At 53.6% G+C, this 17,640-nt stretch overlaps 1 protein-coding gene across 1 annotated transcript; it reads left to right on the top strand.

Annotated features, from left to right (window-relative positions):
- Positions 1 to 9,464: 9,464 nt before the first annotated feature.
- ZIC4 (Zic family member 4) lies at positions 9,465 to 16,065 on the top strand. The gene is made up of 3 exons (XM_037407554.1): positions 9,465 to 9,994; positions 10,103 to 10,717; positions 15,165 to 16,065. The coding sequence occupies exons 1-3, from the start codon at positions 9,532 to 9,534 to the stop codon at positions 15,581 to 15,583; spliced, it is 1,497 nt and encodes a 498-aa protein (XP_037263451.1). The 5' UTR covers positions 9,465 to 9,531; the 3' UTR covers positions 15,584 to 16,065.
- The last annotated feature ends 1,575 nt before the right edge of the window (positions 16,066 to 17,640 follow it).

Here is a 17,640-nt window from a genome sequence, read left to right as displayed (position 1 = left end):
ACACCAGGACGGTGGAAAAAGCAGGCGGTGTCTTTGTTGCTGACCAGGCTTTTGATCGCCAGAGAAAATTTACTTACCTTCAGATGAGTGAGCAGAAAAAGAAATAACACTCCCTTTGATTTAGTTAGAAAAATGCAGACATTTGGATTCAGTGCAAACATACAACACTTGGTTGTTTTCTAGATGCAACCCTCGATTAACCTGTCTTTCCCCAGCTCAAAGTCTATTGAAAAACTGCGGATAGTTGTTTTTTGTTCTCACTACAAAGAGCCATTGACTATATATTAAAATGATTGTTGAAAGGTATAAGTATGGTATTTAAAAGCAGAAAACCTTTGTGACTTAATCAATTAAGCTAAGCAACATTTGTACAACATTTTAAACGATGCTTCGGCACCTAAAAAAAAAATCTAGTGAAACTTTAAAATATAGACCTCTTTGTGTGCATATGTATATATACACTTACGTATGTGCGTGTGTGTGTGTACATATATAAAACTGGAAATTATTTATTTACTCAGTCGCCTGCATATTCATTAGCTCTAATTATTTTCTAGTAACGAAAACACCAAAAGCTCCCTAAGAGTCGGACTCCTTCCACTTCGCCTTTGTTCAGCCCTTCACTTGTCTCCTTCGCAGCTCAGTCCGAGCCCCTCCAATTCCTAGTGCCAAACAAAGAAACTTTAAACTCATCCTCTCTAATTAAAAGCGCTAGTAAGCAATCCGCAGCGCAGGTACTGGGGAGTCAGGCGAGCAGCGCTGCTGCGCGAACCCTCCTCCTCGGAGAACTACCTCATTTCGAGAGGTGTAAAAATGGCCATTGCGCCTAGAAAACAAACAAACAAACAAACAAACAACAACAAATAAACTTTGATACGCCTTAAAGGAATGTTTCGCTGCAGTTTATCTGCAGATGCAGTTTGCCTGTGCTCGGTGCGTGGAGATCGCTTTCAAAGCAGATGTATTATGTAATTTCCTTTGGATCTTGGGAGGCTTTACAGTTTGGGTGGTGGGTTTTTTTCAGAATAATGCTGGGCTGAATCTACACGTTTGCATTTGTTCTGCCAAATCCATTCGAAGGCATTGCAATAGCTTTACAGCAACAGGTACACCCGCCCTAGCAGCGCGCCTGTGTGTGGACGTGGTCTTTAGGCGGGTGTTACGTTACTTTCTCTATTTGGTGCTAAAATTAAGCGAAGGACATAGTTGTCAGCATTATTGTGAAGTCTTCAGGGCGATGGCATGAGGACATCCAGAAAGTTAGGTAGTCCAGTGCTAGCCTGCCTCCCAGTGCAGGGAGAACCCAGTGATCATTCCAGGTCGGTGCAAAATATACGAGAAGGCAGACGAGCGGGTATTTTTAGGAAGCGTATCTAAATATACAGTGTAAGAGTGAATGTAAAAAAAAAAAAAAATGTTGTGGGTTGTAGAAGTTATCAAGTGGGATTTGCGGTGCGCTCTCTGCAGGAAACGAAAGCTGCTCCAGTTCAAAGCCACATGCACCAACGTGACATATAAGCCATTAAAATATCATCCTGACGGCTCATTTCTGCTTCATCATACATTCCCTAACTGCTTCCAGAAAGCAAGAAAAGAAGAAATGAAGGATGACCGCCTCGATGGAAGCGCCAAAGAGGTGGTGGGTTCTTAGGGGGGGTATTGTTTTCTTCTTTCATTCTTTCTTTCTTTTCCCTGGCCCCCCGCCCCCCCCCCCTTTTTTTTTTTTTTTTTTTTTTTTTTTTTGCCAGTTCAGAAATGAGGGGAAACCTTCAACAGGTCGCAGGGGTAAGTGCCTGAGAGCAGGGGGTACTGGGCAGCCCGGGCAGCTGGCTAACCCCCACCGCCTGCCCCAAGGGCTGGACAAGAGCTCCCTGCCCTCGGGGGCCCCGGTGGGAAGAGGCTTGGCCACCCCGGGGGAGCAGGGCTGGAGCCCCGCGGCGAGGGGGGGCAGTGCCTCAGCTGCACCTCACCCACGTGGGGCCGGCGGGCGGGGGCGGGTGGAGGGAGAAGCGCCCGGGCGCCGTCGAGGGGGGCTCCGGCACCCTCCGCCGGACGCGGTGCCCCCCCCCTTGAGTCCGGACAGGAGGACGGGGGAGGGTGGCCTAGAGGTCCGCGCAACGCGGGGCGGCGGGGGTCCGCGGAGCGGGGCGGAGGCGCTCCCAGCCCCGACAGCGGCCGGGGCTCGGTGGGGACGGGCAGGCGGCGGGTCCGGCAGGGTCCTGCTGCAGCCCGGGCAGGGCCGGGGGCCCGGGGCGGTGGGCAGAGGGCGAGGAGCGCTGACAATGGCGAGCCCCGTGGGGAGGCGTCCCGGGGGACGCGCTCCCCGCCCACCACCGCGCCCGGTGCCACGGGGGCGCGCCAGGGGAGCCGGCGCTCCGGCACCGCATGCCCTTCTTTATAGGCGGGTGCAGGAGGGACGGAGCCCGAGAGCCCGGCCGGCCCCCTCCATCCCCACCCACCCCCGCAGGCAGGGCCGGGGGGGCTGCCAAAGAAGCCGGGTGTCGCCGCCAACTTCGCGCAGAGCCCGCGGAGGGGCTGGGACCCCGGTCCCGGCCCCGAGGGGCCGCCCCGCTCCCGGCGCCAGCTGGGGAAGGGGAGATGCTCCCAAATCCCTGCCGAGGGGGATGCTCTCGAGGGTGACCTCTGACCCGAGCCCCTCTCAGTGTGCCAGCGCCGGACCGGACGGGGACCGGCGTGGGCTCCTCTCCGAGCCCCCCCCGCCCCTCACCCTGCCGCTCCTTTGTCACGCACGGCCCCTCAGCCCCGGGGAGCCCGTTTGCCGTGCTGGACTCGGGGATCGCTCCGCTCGGAGCCGAGGAACTTTATTTCTGCCCCGAGACCTCCCCGGCGAGCGCTCCCGCCACCCTGCGCGGCCGCGGACGGCACAGGGTGCGTGACAAGCCGGTGCCGCAGGCTCAGCCCGGCTCTCGCACCCCGGGGCCGCGCCGACAAATGCGTCCGGGGCCGCCGGGTCCCGCGGGGGCGCAGGTTGCTTCCCGTCCTGCCAGCGCACCTTTGGCCGGGTGGGTAAGGCTGGGGAGGGGATCGGGTCCCGCCTGCGCGGGCTGCAGCCCCTCGCACTCCCAGCCCCAGCGTGGGACCCGGGGGGGGATCCCGGAGCTCGGGGTCCCACCAGCCTGGGCGGTGGGACATCCTCACCCTGCGGCTCCGCCAGTGGCACTGCCTAGCTGAGAAAGGCGTGCGTGGTCCAGTCACGGTTTTAGCCAATATTTACTCTGAAATCCACAACTGTTTTGCCTTTTTTTTTTTTTTTTCTTTGTCATCTGGTAACCATTTGAAATATTAAATGCAGCGATTTTTTTTTTTTTTTTTGTCCAGTTTCAACAAGTTTTGGCGAACGCTTGGGAACTGAGCACTCCTCCAGCCTCCCATCCTACCCAATAAAGCACAAGTCCTGCAAACCTCTCGCTAGCGGGGCAGCGTTTGCTGCTCTGACTTGATAAAAGTATGAGGATGAATGGAAGTTGACTAGACAATGTAATTCCTAAGGGGTTCCTCTAGTTCTTTTTATTTCAGCAGTGATTTTCAGCACAGCGATGAAAATATTGAGGACACCAAATTATTTATGACTGAGCGTGACTGTGATACGCTGATGAAGTTTCATAATTAATATAATCAAGTATTTGTGTTAGTATAGATTCTTATTTACCAGCCCTGGAGTCCCTATAATAATAGTAACAAGGGCAATAATAATAACAACAATCTCCTTTGAAGTAACTGATTCCAGATTCCAGTGTGCTTTTCTGTACTGAAAAACACAACAAACAAACAAACAAAAAATCCAAAACCCTGAGAATTTTAAGGATAACTGCAAAATTCATTCTCGGACACTGCATCAAACCCCAGCTCTGCTCTCAGGGTTATTGCTGCCGCTCAAAGAAAGCTGTGCAAAGTTCTGCCTGCAGTAGTGGCAGTGCTCTGCCTTGCAGAGTGCAAAGAGCAAGCTGAAAATTATAGGCAGGGAGAAGTCCCAGGGTGGTACTATACTAATCCTTGCTGAGACAACAACTTGCGTTGGAGGCTCGCAGAGAGTCCGAAATTTAATTTCGGGAGGGAAGGATCTGTAAACAATATAGTCGAGTTGGTAAAAACCTGCCTTACAATAGCCTGCCAGAAGGTGAATGTCAGATCAAAGGAGAACTGAAAAGATGTCCTTTCATATTTTTTTCCCCCCTAAATCAGCCATGGAAACTTCATGACTCCATAAAACATGTGCTGCTTTGCTGGGGAGACAGCCTCCAGTTTCCCCTTGGAGAAAGCCTCTCTTCTCCCCACCCTCGCTGCTTAACTCTGGTGTTTTGTTTTGGTTTTTTCTTGTCTTTTTGAATCCACGATGACCGAGCCATACAGCGCCTTACTCATTACATATCACACACAAATGGTTTTGCTCTCAACTTTCCACCTCTCTCCCCAAACAGGAGCAAAGTCAGGAAATGAGGCACAAGACTCCCCTTGTAATGAGGAAAAGAAAACGACTTTACAGAAACATCCTGGAAAAGTCAAGTAAGTTAAAATATGTCTTTTTTTTTTTTTTTTTCCAGTTCAAAGGAGACAATATTTTTTTTCAGCTTAGTATTTAACGTACTTGCATAAACACAAATCAGTGACACAACTCCCCACCAGCAGCTGCCTAATCCTGCTCAATGCCTATTCATTTGGAGGTTCTAGAATTAATATTTGACGACTCTCTCATTGAAACAACAACCCCTGACCCCATGTGATTGCACTGTCACATTATTCTATGACATATTCATCTTGAATTCATTTACGGACGATTTGATTGGAATGAGGTTTGACATGTATTGGATCCTATTAAAGAAGAAGACTTTGATCTTGTTGATGGGGTTTACATGATATGTATCATCTTTACCAGGGATACCAGGCTTCCACAATGTGGTGTCTAAGCAGTTAGTGACTGACAGCTTATCTGACAGGAATACCTTAATCTTGACGTACTGAATGAAATATTCTATTTCAAATAAGCATATGATTTGCTTGTCCTAGGGTAGCTCTAGGTCACAAAAAGTAAGAGGCAAACCTACGCACAAGCCGTTGCTCGCCTGGTAGCTGAGTTCCCGTTATTCGGGAGCCCTGAAATGAAGAAGTCCCCGTAAGTGGGAATGGGGCGAAGGAGTCGAAACAAAGGCAGAGTGCTCCCGAGCCACTCGGTACCTTCTCCTCTGCTCTCCGAGGAGATGCTGGGATTTCTGAAAGGCTTTCCTGATCCACCTCTTCCTAAACAGCAGTGCCTTCTGCCGGGGCCGGCGGGGACGCGGGCTTAGGTCCTCGCTGCCTTCCTCATCCCTCCCCGCCCGGTGCGACTTTGGGGGATACGGGATCGCCCAGGGTGGCTTCTGGGTCCTCTCTGTTTCTACTCCTCGCTTTTTTCCCGTTCTCACAGTAAATATTAGGATTTCCAGATTAATTCGTCCCCCTCCTCTCGTCCGGGAGTTGAAGCCAAAAGGTTACCCATCTCGTTCAGGGCGTCCCGTCCCGTCCCGTCCCAGCCCCCGGGCACCGGCCGGGAAGTTTCTAGCTGGCCCGCCTGGAAGGGAAGGGAAGTTTCTGCAGGGACAGGTGTAGGACAGCAGAGGGTGGGAAAAGGTCAGATTTTGCTCTTTCTTCTCGATGCTTCCCGGAGCAGGAGATGTTCCTTGCTCTTGAGCACGACTCTAAGGGTGAGCAGGATTTGGCCCCGAGTCAAGGCGGGGGGGCTGCAAAACAACACGTCGTTTTGGGAGGTTTTGCGTCTCACCACAGCAAGCCCTGTCTCCGACAAAAGGTGGAAATATGGGTGAGAACCTTGCTGTGTAGGTAGATTCCCATAAAAAAAACCCCAAAACCAAGGCAAAGTGGGGCTGGATCTGTAAAGCCATCCAGCAGCTGGGGCTGCCCCCACTCCACAAAGGGCTGCGCGGTGCAGTGTCCATCCCGCAGGCCCTGCAGGCCGGCGGGGTACGGGGGTGCAGGCAGGGGCCGGAGGGTTGGGGCTGGTCGGCCCCTCACCCCGAGGCGTGGGCAGGCAGGGCTCTGCGTGCCGCACGGCGGGGGAGGGGGAAGCAGGGAGGGGGCTAGGCCCCCCCTTAGGGCACAGCCCCGACGTGCGGGGCTCATGTCTGCCGGCCAGTGCTGCCTCGGCCAGCTCGCCCCTTCTCTGAGAGCCGGGTAGGGGCACGGGGCGGACGGGGGGAACGAGGAGGAAAAGTGCTTGTGGCTCGTCCTTACAGCATGTCACCTCTGCAGAGCAGGCACGGGTGGGCTTTGTGGCCGGGGCTGCAGCCAGGCTCGCGGTGACACAACAGTCCCTGGGGAATTTGTACTCAGGACCGAGCTGCCCGCCTGTTCGGTTGATCTGGCACTCAAAAGAGCACCATGATCCCTCTAAAGTTCACTTCCCTTAAGATAAGATCTGTCCTATAGATCTTATAATGATGTCCTCTGGACCTGCCCTGATGTCCGAGTTCCAGCTTTAGCTCAGGGTGTTTCTGTCCTGCTGCTCGAGCAGTCCTGCTTTCTCCCTGGAAAGGCTCCGGGTTCATCCAGCTCCTGAGTTCAGAAGGTAGCCTAGAAGGGGATGCCCTTACCGTAGCCAGGTGGGTTGGAAAGGAAATAATAATAATTAAAAAAAAAAATGGCCCTGCAAAAGCTGATGTTGCCATGTTTGAGAGCTTGCCGAGAGGCCAGCTTATCTGGTCGAACACGGCTCAGGCCGCTGCCAAGAAGCAGGAGACCTCGGTCAGCCCTCGAGGGGCATCCATAGGAGCTCAAGCTGCCAAAGGGCTGCACAAACAGGCATTCAGGTTTTCAAAACATTCTGGGAGATGCGCGGAGCTCGGCCGGGTCTGGCCCTGCTCCCCTCCTCTTCCCCGTTTCCCCGCCTCCCCGCAGTCATGTGGCGGCCCCCACCCGCCCCCCGCCCCGCTCCCCCCACGCACTCGACCGGGGCTCACACCAACTTCACCTAACAGTGAGGGACACCGAGGGCCAGGTTCTCCTGCACTGCCTGCAAAAGGGAGTGCAAGAGAGCCCTGAGTGAGGGGCAAGCTGAGAGCCATAAGTGTTTGACGAGAAACCATCACAGTATTTTAAATGAGCTTAGGGCAAACCGGTTATGACAATTTTTTTAATTGATAAACTGTTCCAGACGTTTTCTCCCTTGACTGAGAAGTGTCAGAATTGATGGATAACAAGTATGTAGAGATGCAGTGTTTTAAGGAGGTATGAGGAAAGCAGCTTTATTTGGAATTCACACTCTCAGTACATTTGTAAGTAACAGATTCATACTTCCTAACGTTTGTCTCTTCTGTGCACTCCTATTGAGATGGTCATGAATAGGACTGTCAAATCCATTTCGTAGAGCAAGTAGACTTGAAAGTTGAGATATTGTGAGGATGGTGTGTGGTTTAAAATGCCTGCGTAAACATGTTCTGTAAGGATGGAGAGCTAATTGCATCGTCTGTCACTTTTCATCATCTCTACTCAGAAAGATGTACACAAGGATGTATCTATAGCTAGCTACCTAAATATCTGCCTTGTGTTACAGAGGAAATATGGTGAGAGCCAAGCAGAGCCAAAATACGTAGCTGCAGCCAGCCCAGAGTACGTGAAGCTGTGAGAAAAATGTCCCCTATGCAGTTATGTGTGTCCTACACTTCAATCTTACAGCTTCCGATCATTGGCTGGTAGCTTCTGTTAGTAGGGTAGATGGGTTGACATTGCCAAATGGTTTCTTCTTTTGCTACTTAACATGAAACCTATTGATCATCAATACTGTTAAATTTTTTTATGGAGATGCAAAATCCCGCTCTGGGAGCTTTACCTGGCGCGTATGTGGTAAAGTATCCACTGGCAAGTTGCAGCAAGTTGATGTATTAAAATGCTGAGAGTTTGACACGATGGGTAGAGGATTAATTGTTGCTTTATTTAGTAAGACTGCATGTTTATTTGTATGTCAGGGTCCAAGCTCTGTGGTCATACGGTGGGCAGATATTTACAGCTGTGTTTTTCCTTCTTGAGGCAGAAGAATCTTTTCCTATGTTTCATTTACTCTTCTGGGGTTCACAATCCCCTTCTTAAAAACTTAAGTAGATGCTTCCTTCTGTGCTGAAGCCCTAAGCTTTTCTAAACCTGTAAGGCCACAGCGTGCAACGCTGCAGCCCTGGCCCACGCATCCACCCCTCGCGACACGAGCCCGCAGGCCTGGTGTTTCCTTCAGGTGAGACGCATCAGGACAGAGTCGGTTGGGAATGTTTTGCGATGCTTTTCTGTCAGGCCAAGGATGGGGGTTTTACGTAGAACTCGCCGGCAAGTGTACGTGAGAGAGAGGGAGAGGGGAAGGGAGAGAGACTCCCTCTTCTGGGTTAGACACTCAGGCTCAGCCTGAGCATCACCATGTCTCACATTGCTCTGGCAGCCAGTAACCGGATAACCGCTGGAACTTGCCAAAGGAGGGAAGGGGACGGGGAGCCTTCCAGGAATCCTTTGTCAGTGCTCAGGCAACGGTACAATGTCCCGAGCGCCAGGCCAAGGCGCACGCCTACCAGCGAGCCGGCGGTGCGGCCCTCGGCGGCGGCTGCAGCCGGGGGAGGCCCCGCGCTGCCAACAAGTGTCAGGGACCCGCGGGCCACTCGGGCCCGCCGCCGCGGGGGGCGTGGGGCCGCCTGGCCTCCCGCCGCTCCGGCCTGCCGGGGTCCCGGGGGGCTCAAACGGGGGAGAACCCCGTGGGCCGCCCCCCGCCTCGGGGCAGGGCAGCGGGCACAGACAAAGGCCGGGGCAGGCGGCCGGGGCAGGCGGCCGGGGCTCTCCCACCCCACCCCCCCCGCCTTGGCTTTGTTTCCCCACGGCCGAACCGGCGGCGGAAGCTGGGCAGCGGCCGGGCGGCGCGGCCCGGGGGAAGACCCCGGTCAGGGCCTCCCGCTGCCGTGTCCCCGGCCCGGGCCGAGGGGCGCCGCAGGGCTGGGCGGGGGGACCGGGAGGGGCGGGGGGAAGGGGGCCGCCCGGCGGCGGCGCATGCGCAGTCCCTCCCCTGCGCGCACCCTCCCCGCCGCACCGAGCGATAACCCTTCCAGTCAGCCGCGGGACCTGTCATTCGTGACGTCACCCGGCGGCAGCCAATGGGAGCGCGCGGCGATTGTTTGGCCGGCGGGGCCGGTGCCGCGGCCCGGAGGCGGCGCGCGGCCGCCCGCGCCCCGTCCCGTCCCGCGGCCGCGCCGCGCCGCGTGGGGCTGCCCGCCGGCCCCGCGGGAGGACGGGCCCCGCGGGGTGACCCCCCGGCCCGCCGCCGCCCAGAGCGAGCCCCCGCCGAGCCCGCCCGCTGGCTGCGCCTCCCGCGCGCCCCGCCGCCGGGGCGGTGGGACAGGGAAACTTTTTGCGGGGAGAAAAAAAAAAAAAAAAAAAAAAGTTGTCGGCCCCCCCACCCCCCCCCCCCGTCTCTGTGTCTCTCTCCTCCCGCTGTCAGGTGACTTTTTAGCGTTAGAAGCTAATAACCGTGGATGCTCCGGGCATCCAGTGATGGACCCTGCTGCTCTCTCCAGGCGGAACGCGGCGCTGAGATCAGTAGACTTGGCGGGGGCTCCTCGCCGCCACCACCGCCACCCCCCCCAGAGCATGACAGGCTTCCCGGGCTTCGCCGGGCACCCCCACGCCACGGCGCCCACGCCGCCGGGGGAGCACGCCGCCGAGTCCCGCCTCGGGCCGCACCCGCTCCGGCCAGAATACATGGGGCACCGCCACCATCCTCCTCCTCATCCTCCTCCTCAGCATCACCCCGCGGCCCTTAAGCTCAGCCCTGCCCCTCATCCCCACCACCACCTCCACCACCACCACCACCACTATCATCATCATCATCATCATCATCATCATCATATGGCAGGCCAAGCCGAGGTGGTCTCTAGTCAAACGGGAGCGTTTGGCCCGGCGCAGTCACCAGCAGTCCCTTACCCCGTCTCTCACCCAGCCCAGGCTCTGGCAGCAGGTAGGGACTTCTTCATACGCAGAGACCTGCCGGCCCCACTCATGCCAGGGCTGACCGAGCAGCACCCCGCTGCAAGTTCTCACCACGGACTGTTTGTCTCAACAACAGGTAGCTACCCCGGACACCATGGTCACCACCACCACTCAGAAGCTGGGAATCCCTCTCTATTCACTGGACTCCATGAGCAGCCTCCCCATGCAGCTCCAGGTGGCCATCTAAACGGACAGATAAGACTGGGGTTACCTGGAGAAATGTACGCCAGGTCTGAACATTTCAGTCAAGTACCAGCCTCCAGGACAGATCCTTTTGCTGCTTCTTCGCTTCATAGCTACGGTGGCATGAATCTGAACGTGAACCTGGCTCCACACCACGGCCCGGGTGCCTTCTTTCGTTACATGAGGCAGCCCATCAAACAGGAACTCATCTGTAAGTGGATTGAGTTGGACCAGACTCCCAAAAAATTATGCTCGAAAACTTTCAGCACGATGCACGAGCTGGTGACTCATGTCACGGTGGAGCACGTTGGAGGACCCGAGCAGTCCAATCACATATGTTTCTGGGAAGAGTGTCCAAGAGAAGGGAAACCTTTCAAGGCCAAATATAAACTTGTAAATCACATCAGAGTCCACACAGGTGAAAAACCTTTCCCCTGCCCTTTCCCAGGCTGTGGCAAAGTGTTTGCCAGATCAGAGAATCTCAAAATACACAAAAGAACTCATACAGGTCAGTATGTAAAGCTCTCTTTACTCTCTCTGTGTGTTATTCAGCATACTGTTTTGCTTTATTTTGTTTTTAATGTATCCTTTGCGTTGTTATTGAATGCACGCCAAGTACTTCTGGAAAATAAATTCTCAGATTTGTTTGCTTCTTTACCGCTTGGAGGAGGGGGGAGGATAGGAGGGGGAAAAAAGGAAGAGCGAGAACAAATCTCAGAATTCTCGTCCATATTTTTCTCTGGTTGTGCAGAGAGGCTGCTGTAATGTTTATGCGGGTAGATCTGTGTAAATATCGAGTGATATAGCTACTATTTCTGCTTATTCACACAGGCGAGGGTGGGTTGTTGGTTTTTTTTTTTTTTTTGGCAATTTAAAGTAGTTGGGGAAAAAATGAAATCATTGTGCAAGCTCACAAATTAAAAGTGAACAATAGAAGTTACTACTTGTCTAGTCAGTTTTGACTGATGTCGCTGAGATGCTGCTGCTCGAACATTGTGAGAATAACACAGCTGCGACCTTTTCGTTCAACAGTTTTGTTTTGGGCAGAGGGAGTTTCAAATGTTTGATCTGAATAACATTGACATTTTTAATGAGCATTCCCTTCCAACGACTCTCTGCATTCGCAAATATGGGGAGCTGCAAGTTCTGATTCTCCTCGGGAGGGGAAAAAAAAATAAAGGAGAAGAAAACTCGGTATTGTTTCGGCCTGTACGTTTTGAAATGTCATTTGCAGATCTGTTAAGCGAAACTGGGACATGTGTCAGAAACATCTGTTAGTTCTAGTTAACAGAAAATGAAGTAACTCGATGGACGATCTTGCAAAACTACGTTTGAAATCTTCCGGCCAGGAAAGCATTTATAATTAATGAAATTGCAAGTAGAAAGTTTTCACACTTCCAGAAACAGCTTGTGAAGTTGTATTAATTAGTTTTGCAGACGGTGTTTGTAGTCTGTAGCGCTGGCCCTTTTTTTTCTTTTTTTTTTTTTTTCCTCTGAAGAAGAAGATAAGAAATAAGCCCTTTTTGGAAAATTTAATCTGTTCCAGTGTAGGGTTTTCCACCTCCCACCCCCTTCTGTACAGCCTTATGCACTGCGAGGGAAACTACATAATCCTATTGTAAGATCTGCTTACAGCCAAACGATTTTTTTCGCCTTCCAGTTCGTAAAACTCCCCTTCCCCCATGCTCGGTGCAGGGCTTGACCTTCCAGGAGTTGCATTTTTACGATATAACTCGACGTGATATAATTTGCAGAACGTACACTAATTTCGTGTCGCTATCGTCTAAACATAGCGCGGAGGTTTTACAGCGACCGTCACTCGTCACCTAATTATTTTTCCAGCGCTCTATGAATAGCTCGTCTGTGTGCGGGGGGGTGGGGGGTGGGGGGGGGCGATGGCAAAGTTGTGCTCCTCTGCTGCCTCCTCGGCCCCCTTTTTCCAGGAGAAAGGAGTATCCCCGGGTCACATAACTTGTATCCGAGCCAGCCTCTTGTCGGATCAGCACAGGTACAGCCATTAACCGGGAGAGCTCATCCCTTAATGACAGTGTTTTTCTTAAGTAAACAAACTTTTACTGCTCTTTAACGGCCTCACTGTTTGAAGTCTCTGAAGCAGAAAATGGTTAAATTCTTGGGAAAACTGACCTACATCGGAGAGGCAGGTTCAGGGCAAACGCGAGATCGGAGGTTTGCGTTTATTAAACATCATTCCGCACGTCTGTACTTTTCGCTTTAACTTTCCCGGTGATTAATTGCTGTATTGTGAAAACTCCTGCAGGGCCTTTATGGTTCCACCGTTTCTATTAAACACCCAGAAGTTGTCAAAAACGCAATGTTTCTGAAACCCTAATAGAACTCGCTACGAATTATTCATGAAGACAGTTCTAGATTCAACAGGAAAATTATTGCCTCCTCAAATATTAATGACTTCTGATTTCTCCGAGGCTGGGGAGCAAGGCAGAGGGATTTCTGGCGATCTGCGAATTTTCCGGCTTGGAGGATAAGGCCGTACGGGCGGCGGCGGCGGGACGAGCAGGACGGGCAGGGACCACTTCGCCGCCGTCTCTGCGGGCCAGGGACAATGGTGCGAGACGTGGGACGGAGCCCCTCTCCCTCCCGGGCGGCCCCCGCCGCCCCCGCGCCCCGCCAGCAGCCCCGGGGGCCGCCACCTCCGCCACCCCCCCCGCCACCCCCCCACCCCTCCCCGGAAAAGTTGGTAAATACCTTAATCCACTCCCGGAGACGGGGGATTATGCCACAATTTCCAAGCTGAGTTTCACTGAACACTTTTGCCCAGCTACAAGTGTGGGGGTAAAATGGCGGTTGAGATCCTGCGCTTCTCCATCGCCCGGGGAACTTTCTGCGTGGCTGCACCTCCGTGCTCGGGCTGCGGCAGCCAGGACCTGTAAAATGTCCTCTCCCTGCCGGGTAGGGATTTCCACGTAAGAAAACCTGCTCTCGCGAAAGGAATACTTGCAAATGGCTCGGGTGGCTCCTCTTTATTGAGGCGTTCAGAGAATGCAAACCGGGCAGCTGAGAAAATGCTGCCCTCTTCCCAGTTGAAACCTGACTGTACGGAGGGACCTTTCAGTGGTTCTTTCGGGGGCTTAAGCGAAGTTGAACAGTTTTCAACTCTCGGGAAAGCGGGATGCGCCGCAGCCCGCCTTTACCTGAATGTAACTCACTTTGCACAAGCGGAGTGCTTATGAGGATGGCTTTCCCTGGGGTCTCCTAACTTACTGCTTGCTTGTACTACACTAATATCCTTGATTTGTTGTCTCAACTTAGATGCTGAAGGTCAAATTGTTGCCTTACGTGAAGCTGTAATTAGATTATATGCGTGCGTGTGTCTATGCATATGCACCGCTGTATGTCGACAGGATTTGGTTACAGGATCCGCATCGTTTTCTCAAAGACCTTATTTTTAACCTCTTTCCCCCTTCCCTCTAAAGCCAGGTATTTACCCATCCTCTGTGCAAGCGTTAGTGGTGCAGGATGTGAGAGCTCCTCATTGATTATTACAGTGCGGAAAGGACATACTTAAAACGCGGAGTCATGAGCTTTTTCCCACCCACCTTGCATAAAGTGCATTCATGTGAAATATTTGGAATGCCTTCCTTTATGTGCCTCTGCTCGCAGCCGAGCACGAGGTGGGCTGCGTCCCTCCGAAATTTAATGGTGACGAACTGAGAGGGGGAAAACAAAAATCCCAGGAAATGCAGAAGAAAAAAAAAAAAAAAAAAAAACCAAACAAAACCACAACCAAAACCTGGAAGCTTTTACAGATACTGGAAGTCCTTTCGACCACATACGCCATGATGGTGAACACAGTGGCTTTGTTTGCTCTCTACGTTTAAGGTTCGGCCGTGTATTTTTGTGGTATCCTCTGCGCCCTGCTACTTTTTGGGGTTTGACGGATAAGGAGGTTATTTTCATATTCGGTTGGTGCAAGACCTGGGCACTCCTTGGCGAGCAGGGTTTTGCAGTTTGCTATTATCAGCGACGATGATGTAGTCATAATTTCATCCCGAAGCTGTCTGTGGCGTGTTTCACTGAAAAGCTCTATGCTGTGTGCCATGCCCGGTCCACACGATCAGAGGTTAAACTTTCACACGACTCCAGCAACATGATTGTATTTCTATTATGCTTAACGTCACTTATCATATTACCAGACAAATTAATCCCGATTGCAATTCCTTCCATGACTGAGTAGGTTCAAATGAAAAGGGAATACTACCCTCACGACAGTGCCATGCACCGGCCTAGTCATCCTCTCGCTGAATCTCTAGCGTTTTGCCCCCCACAATCAATGTCTTTTTGAAAGATTTTGTGCCTTAACGCACGGTATCAGCAAGCCGGGGAGCGGGGAAAGGAGGGGGGGCTGCGGATCTCGCACGGGATTGTAATCAGCGCAAGAATGGAGTGGATGAGATGTGATCTAGCCAGGTTATGAATAACATTTCCACGTGCACCTGGGGGAGTGTGAGAGATTTATTTAACGTAAAAAACCTTCCTAGGGATACATCACTGACCGCTCTTTCTGCAGGACGTCGGGAGTCTGCGGGGACAGCGCACGCTGTTTGCTCAGAGTGAGCACTTGGCCTCTTAAGTTTTCCTTATCGCGGGGCTTTGTCTTTTGCACAGGCCCCCACGTAGATACGCAGGGCAGGGGAAGTGGGAGGAGGAGCTGCCCGGGCAGGGCGCTCCCGGTGCCGAGCCGGGCGGGCACGGAGCGGCGGCGCCGGGGGAGCTCGGTGAGGCTGGCGGGGAAGGGCAGGCCCGACGGTGCGGGGGCAGGCGGAGGCCGGAGGGGAGCTGCCCCGGGGTGAGGAGCCGTTCCGGGGCCGGAGAGAGGGGCCCCGGGGGGCTGCGGGCTTGGGGGGTGCCGGGGTGAGCCGCTCCCTGCCCCGCGGCCGCTGTCGCTAATGGCTGTGCTCGCCCATTGCCTCCTGCAGGGGAGAAGCCGTTCAAATGTGAATTCGAGGGCTGTGACAGACGCTTCGCCAACAGCAGCGACAGGAAGAAGCACTCGCACGTCCACACCAGCGACAAGCCCTACAACTGCAAAGTGAGAGGCTGCGACAAGTCTTACACCCACCCCAGCTCCCTGAGAAAACACATGAAAGTGCACTGCAAATCCCCTCCTCCCGCTCTGGCTACGAGTCCTCACGCCCTCCTTGGTGTCCCCTCCTCGGACTCCGGCCGAGAGCCCCCCGCCTCCTGTTCCCACGCCGAGCCCTCCGCGCCCGCGCAGCCCGCCGCCAACCTGAGCGAATGGTACGTGTGTCAGGCCGCGGGGCTCCGCGGCCCCCCCGCGCCCCCCGCCGCCCCCCCGCCGCCGCGCCCCCCCAGCGAGCCCCGGCCCCGCTGCTAGTGCGGGCGGCGGCGGGGGCCTCGCTCGGCCGGGGCCGGGGGCGCTGCGCCGGGCGCGGGGAGGCCGGGCGGGCGGGTAGGGCAGGCGCGGGGCCGGGGAGGGACGCGCCGCGCAGCGCACGGGTGGCCGGCGGCGGGCCCCAGCCCGCGCCCCCGGCACGGCGCACACCGGAGGCTGCTCCCCTCGGCCGGGGTGATGCCGCCCCCTCCCGCCGCGCCGCACACCCCCCTCTGCCCGTCTTGCTCCAGTCTGTTTACAAGCCCGCTGATTTGCATCCCCGTCCCTTCCCTCCCTTTCCCCTCCCAGAAGGACCAGAGTGGTTTCGTACGGAGTTTGGCTGTACAGATTCTCTCCTGTCAACAGTACTGTGCGCTGCAGTGTTCTGTTCGCCCACGTTTTCCTGTCAGTGTGTTTTTTTAAGGGAAAAAAAATATTAAAAACCTACTATTTGTTACCGGATTGTACAAAATGGATCCATTAAATTCTTTGATTAATTAACCCGTTCGATGGACGTTTCTGTAAAGAATTTACTTCCTTCTCCCTCTTGCTGTATATAAATACGTGTATATATATATATATATATATATATGTATATATATTTTCCCCCTCCCAGTAGTCGCTAATAAAGAAAGGCCCGGGGGGGGATGTGATGATTGACTGTCCATTTTAGCTCCCACTGGTAATGACTTCTAATACCCAAACATGCCCGTCCCCACCCCGAGCGTGGCTCCTGTTGAATCGTGGGCGCTGGGGCTCCCGGGGGGGCGGCGGGGGGGGGCAGATCCCGCTCGGTGACGTCACGGCCGGGGCCGGGGCCGGGCAGCCTCCCGGCAGCGCGGGCACCTGGGGCCGCTGCTCCACGGCGTCTGCCCTGCCGGTGGTGCCGGTGATAAATGCTTGTACCTGTCCGGCAGCGCAGGTTTAGCCCCTTCACCCTGCCCCGAGCTCCCGGCCAGACCCGACGCAAACCTTCACTCCTCTGGTTCAGAGAAAAAAAGAAGGAGGGGGGAAAAAAAACCCAAATAAATAAACAAAAACCCTCCACTGGGGTAGCTTGAAACTGCCGAATGGTGCCGGTTTAATTACTTTAATGATGTTTAAGAATACCAGATAGTATAGGCAAATAAACAGCATGGGCTGCTGGAAGAGATTTCCATGGTTTGCTGAGTGCAGACAGAAGGCTGCTGTAGCCGCATCTTCTCGTGTCTGGTACATCACGTCTGCACCCAGGTGACTGGGGATGGTGTGTGTACAACGGTACACACACATGCAAGCGCGCGCGTAAATGTATATATCTGTAAATACAAAAGCGACAGGAAAATAAATAGCTGGTCAGTGGCTAAAAACACCCCCACGCCCAGCGCCTCCCCGGCTGACGCAGCTTCATTTTCCTCCCAAGGCACCAAGTAGGGGTTCCCTTCCTCACTCGCCCAAACTCGACAACTTCTGTATTCAAATACCTCGAAGAGTGACAACAGCGTGTCGCTACCGGGAATAGACGTAGGGAATTACCTAGGCGAGAGAAATGTGCGAGACAGGAGCCTAAACTAGGGAGGAATCGTGCCCCTCTGCAGCCCCTGAAACTTGTGTCGTGGAAATAGAGAAGTAGAGAAGCCAGCTGCGGGCAGGGAGGATGTTTCCATCGTGTCCCGAGATCTGTTTATTCCTTTATTTCTCTATTTACAGAAGCATTTGGATGTGCAGGTTAATCACGTTTAATTTTTCATTTGCTTGTTACAGATGTCTACCCCGTTGCTCTCAAGGTAATCTAGACAGACGCAGCTGAAAGCCTGAATCTTATGCCTTAGACATCAAAGCAAGCTCGCACAAAGAAGTATTTCTTCACAACGGTGAATCTTCATGGTAAGTTAGGATTTCTATGGCAATAGGCAAGTCATACTTAAATAGTGAAAGGCGAAGTCTGGAGCCCGTCCAGTCTTTTCATTAAGGACATAATATTTACGTCTAACAGGCCCTTTTTCTTGTGTATACAAGTATATATTTTTGTTTGACGCGAACTAAATCATTTTCATTTAATTTCCGGTAAACAAAACCCA

Source organism: Falco rusticolus, chromosome 13 (genome assembly GCF_015220075.1).
Source record: "Falco rusticolus isolate bFalRus1 chromosome 13, bFalRus1.pri, whole genome shotgun sequence".
In the NCBI taxonomy this organism is placed as follows: domain Eukaryota; kingdom Metazoa; phylum Chordata; class Aves; order Falconiformes; family Falconidae; genus Falco; species Falco rusticolus.
Note: the sequence above shows the minus strand (reverse complement) of the source record. Positions and strands in the feature narration are given on the sequence as shown.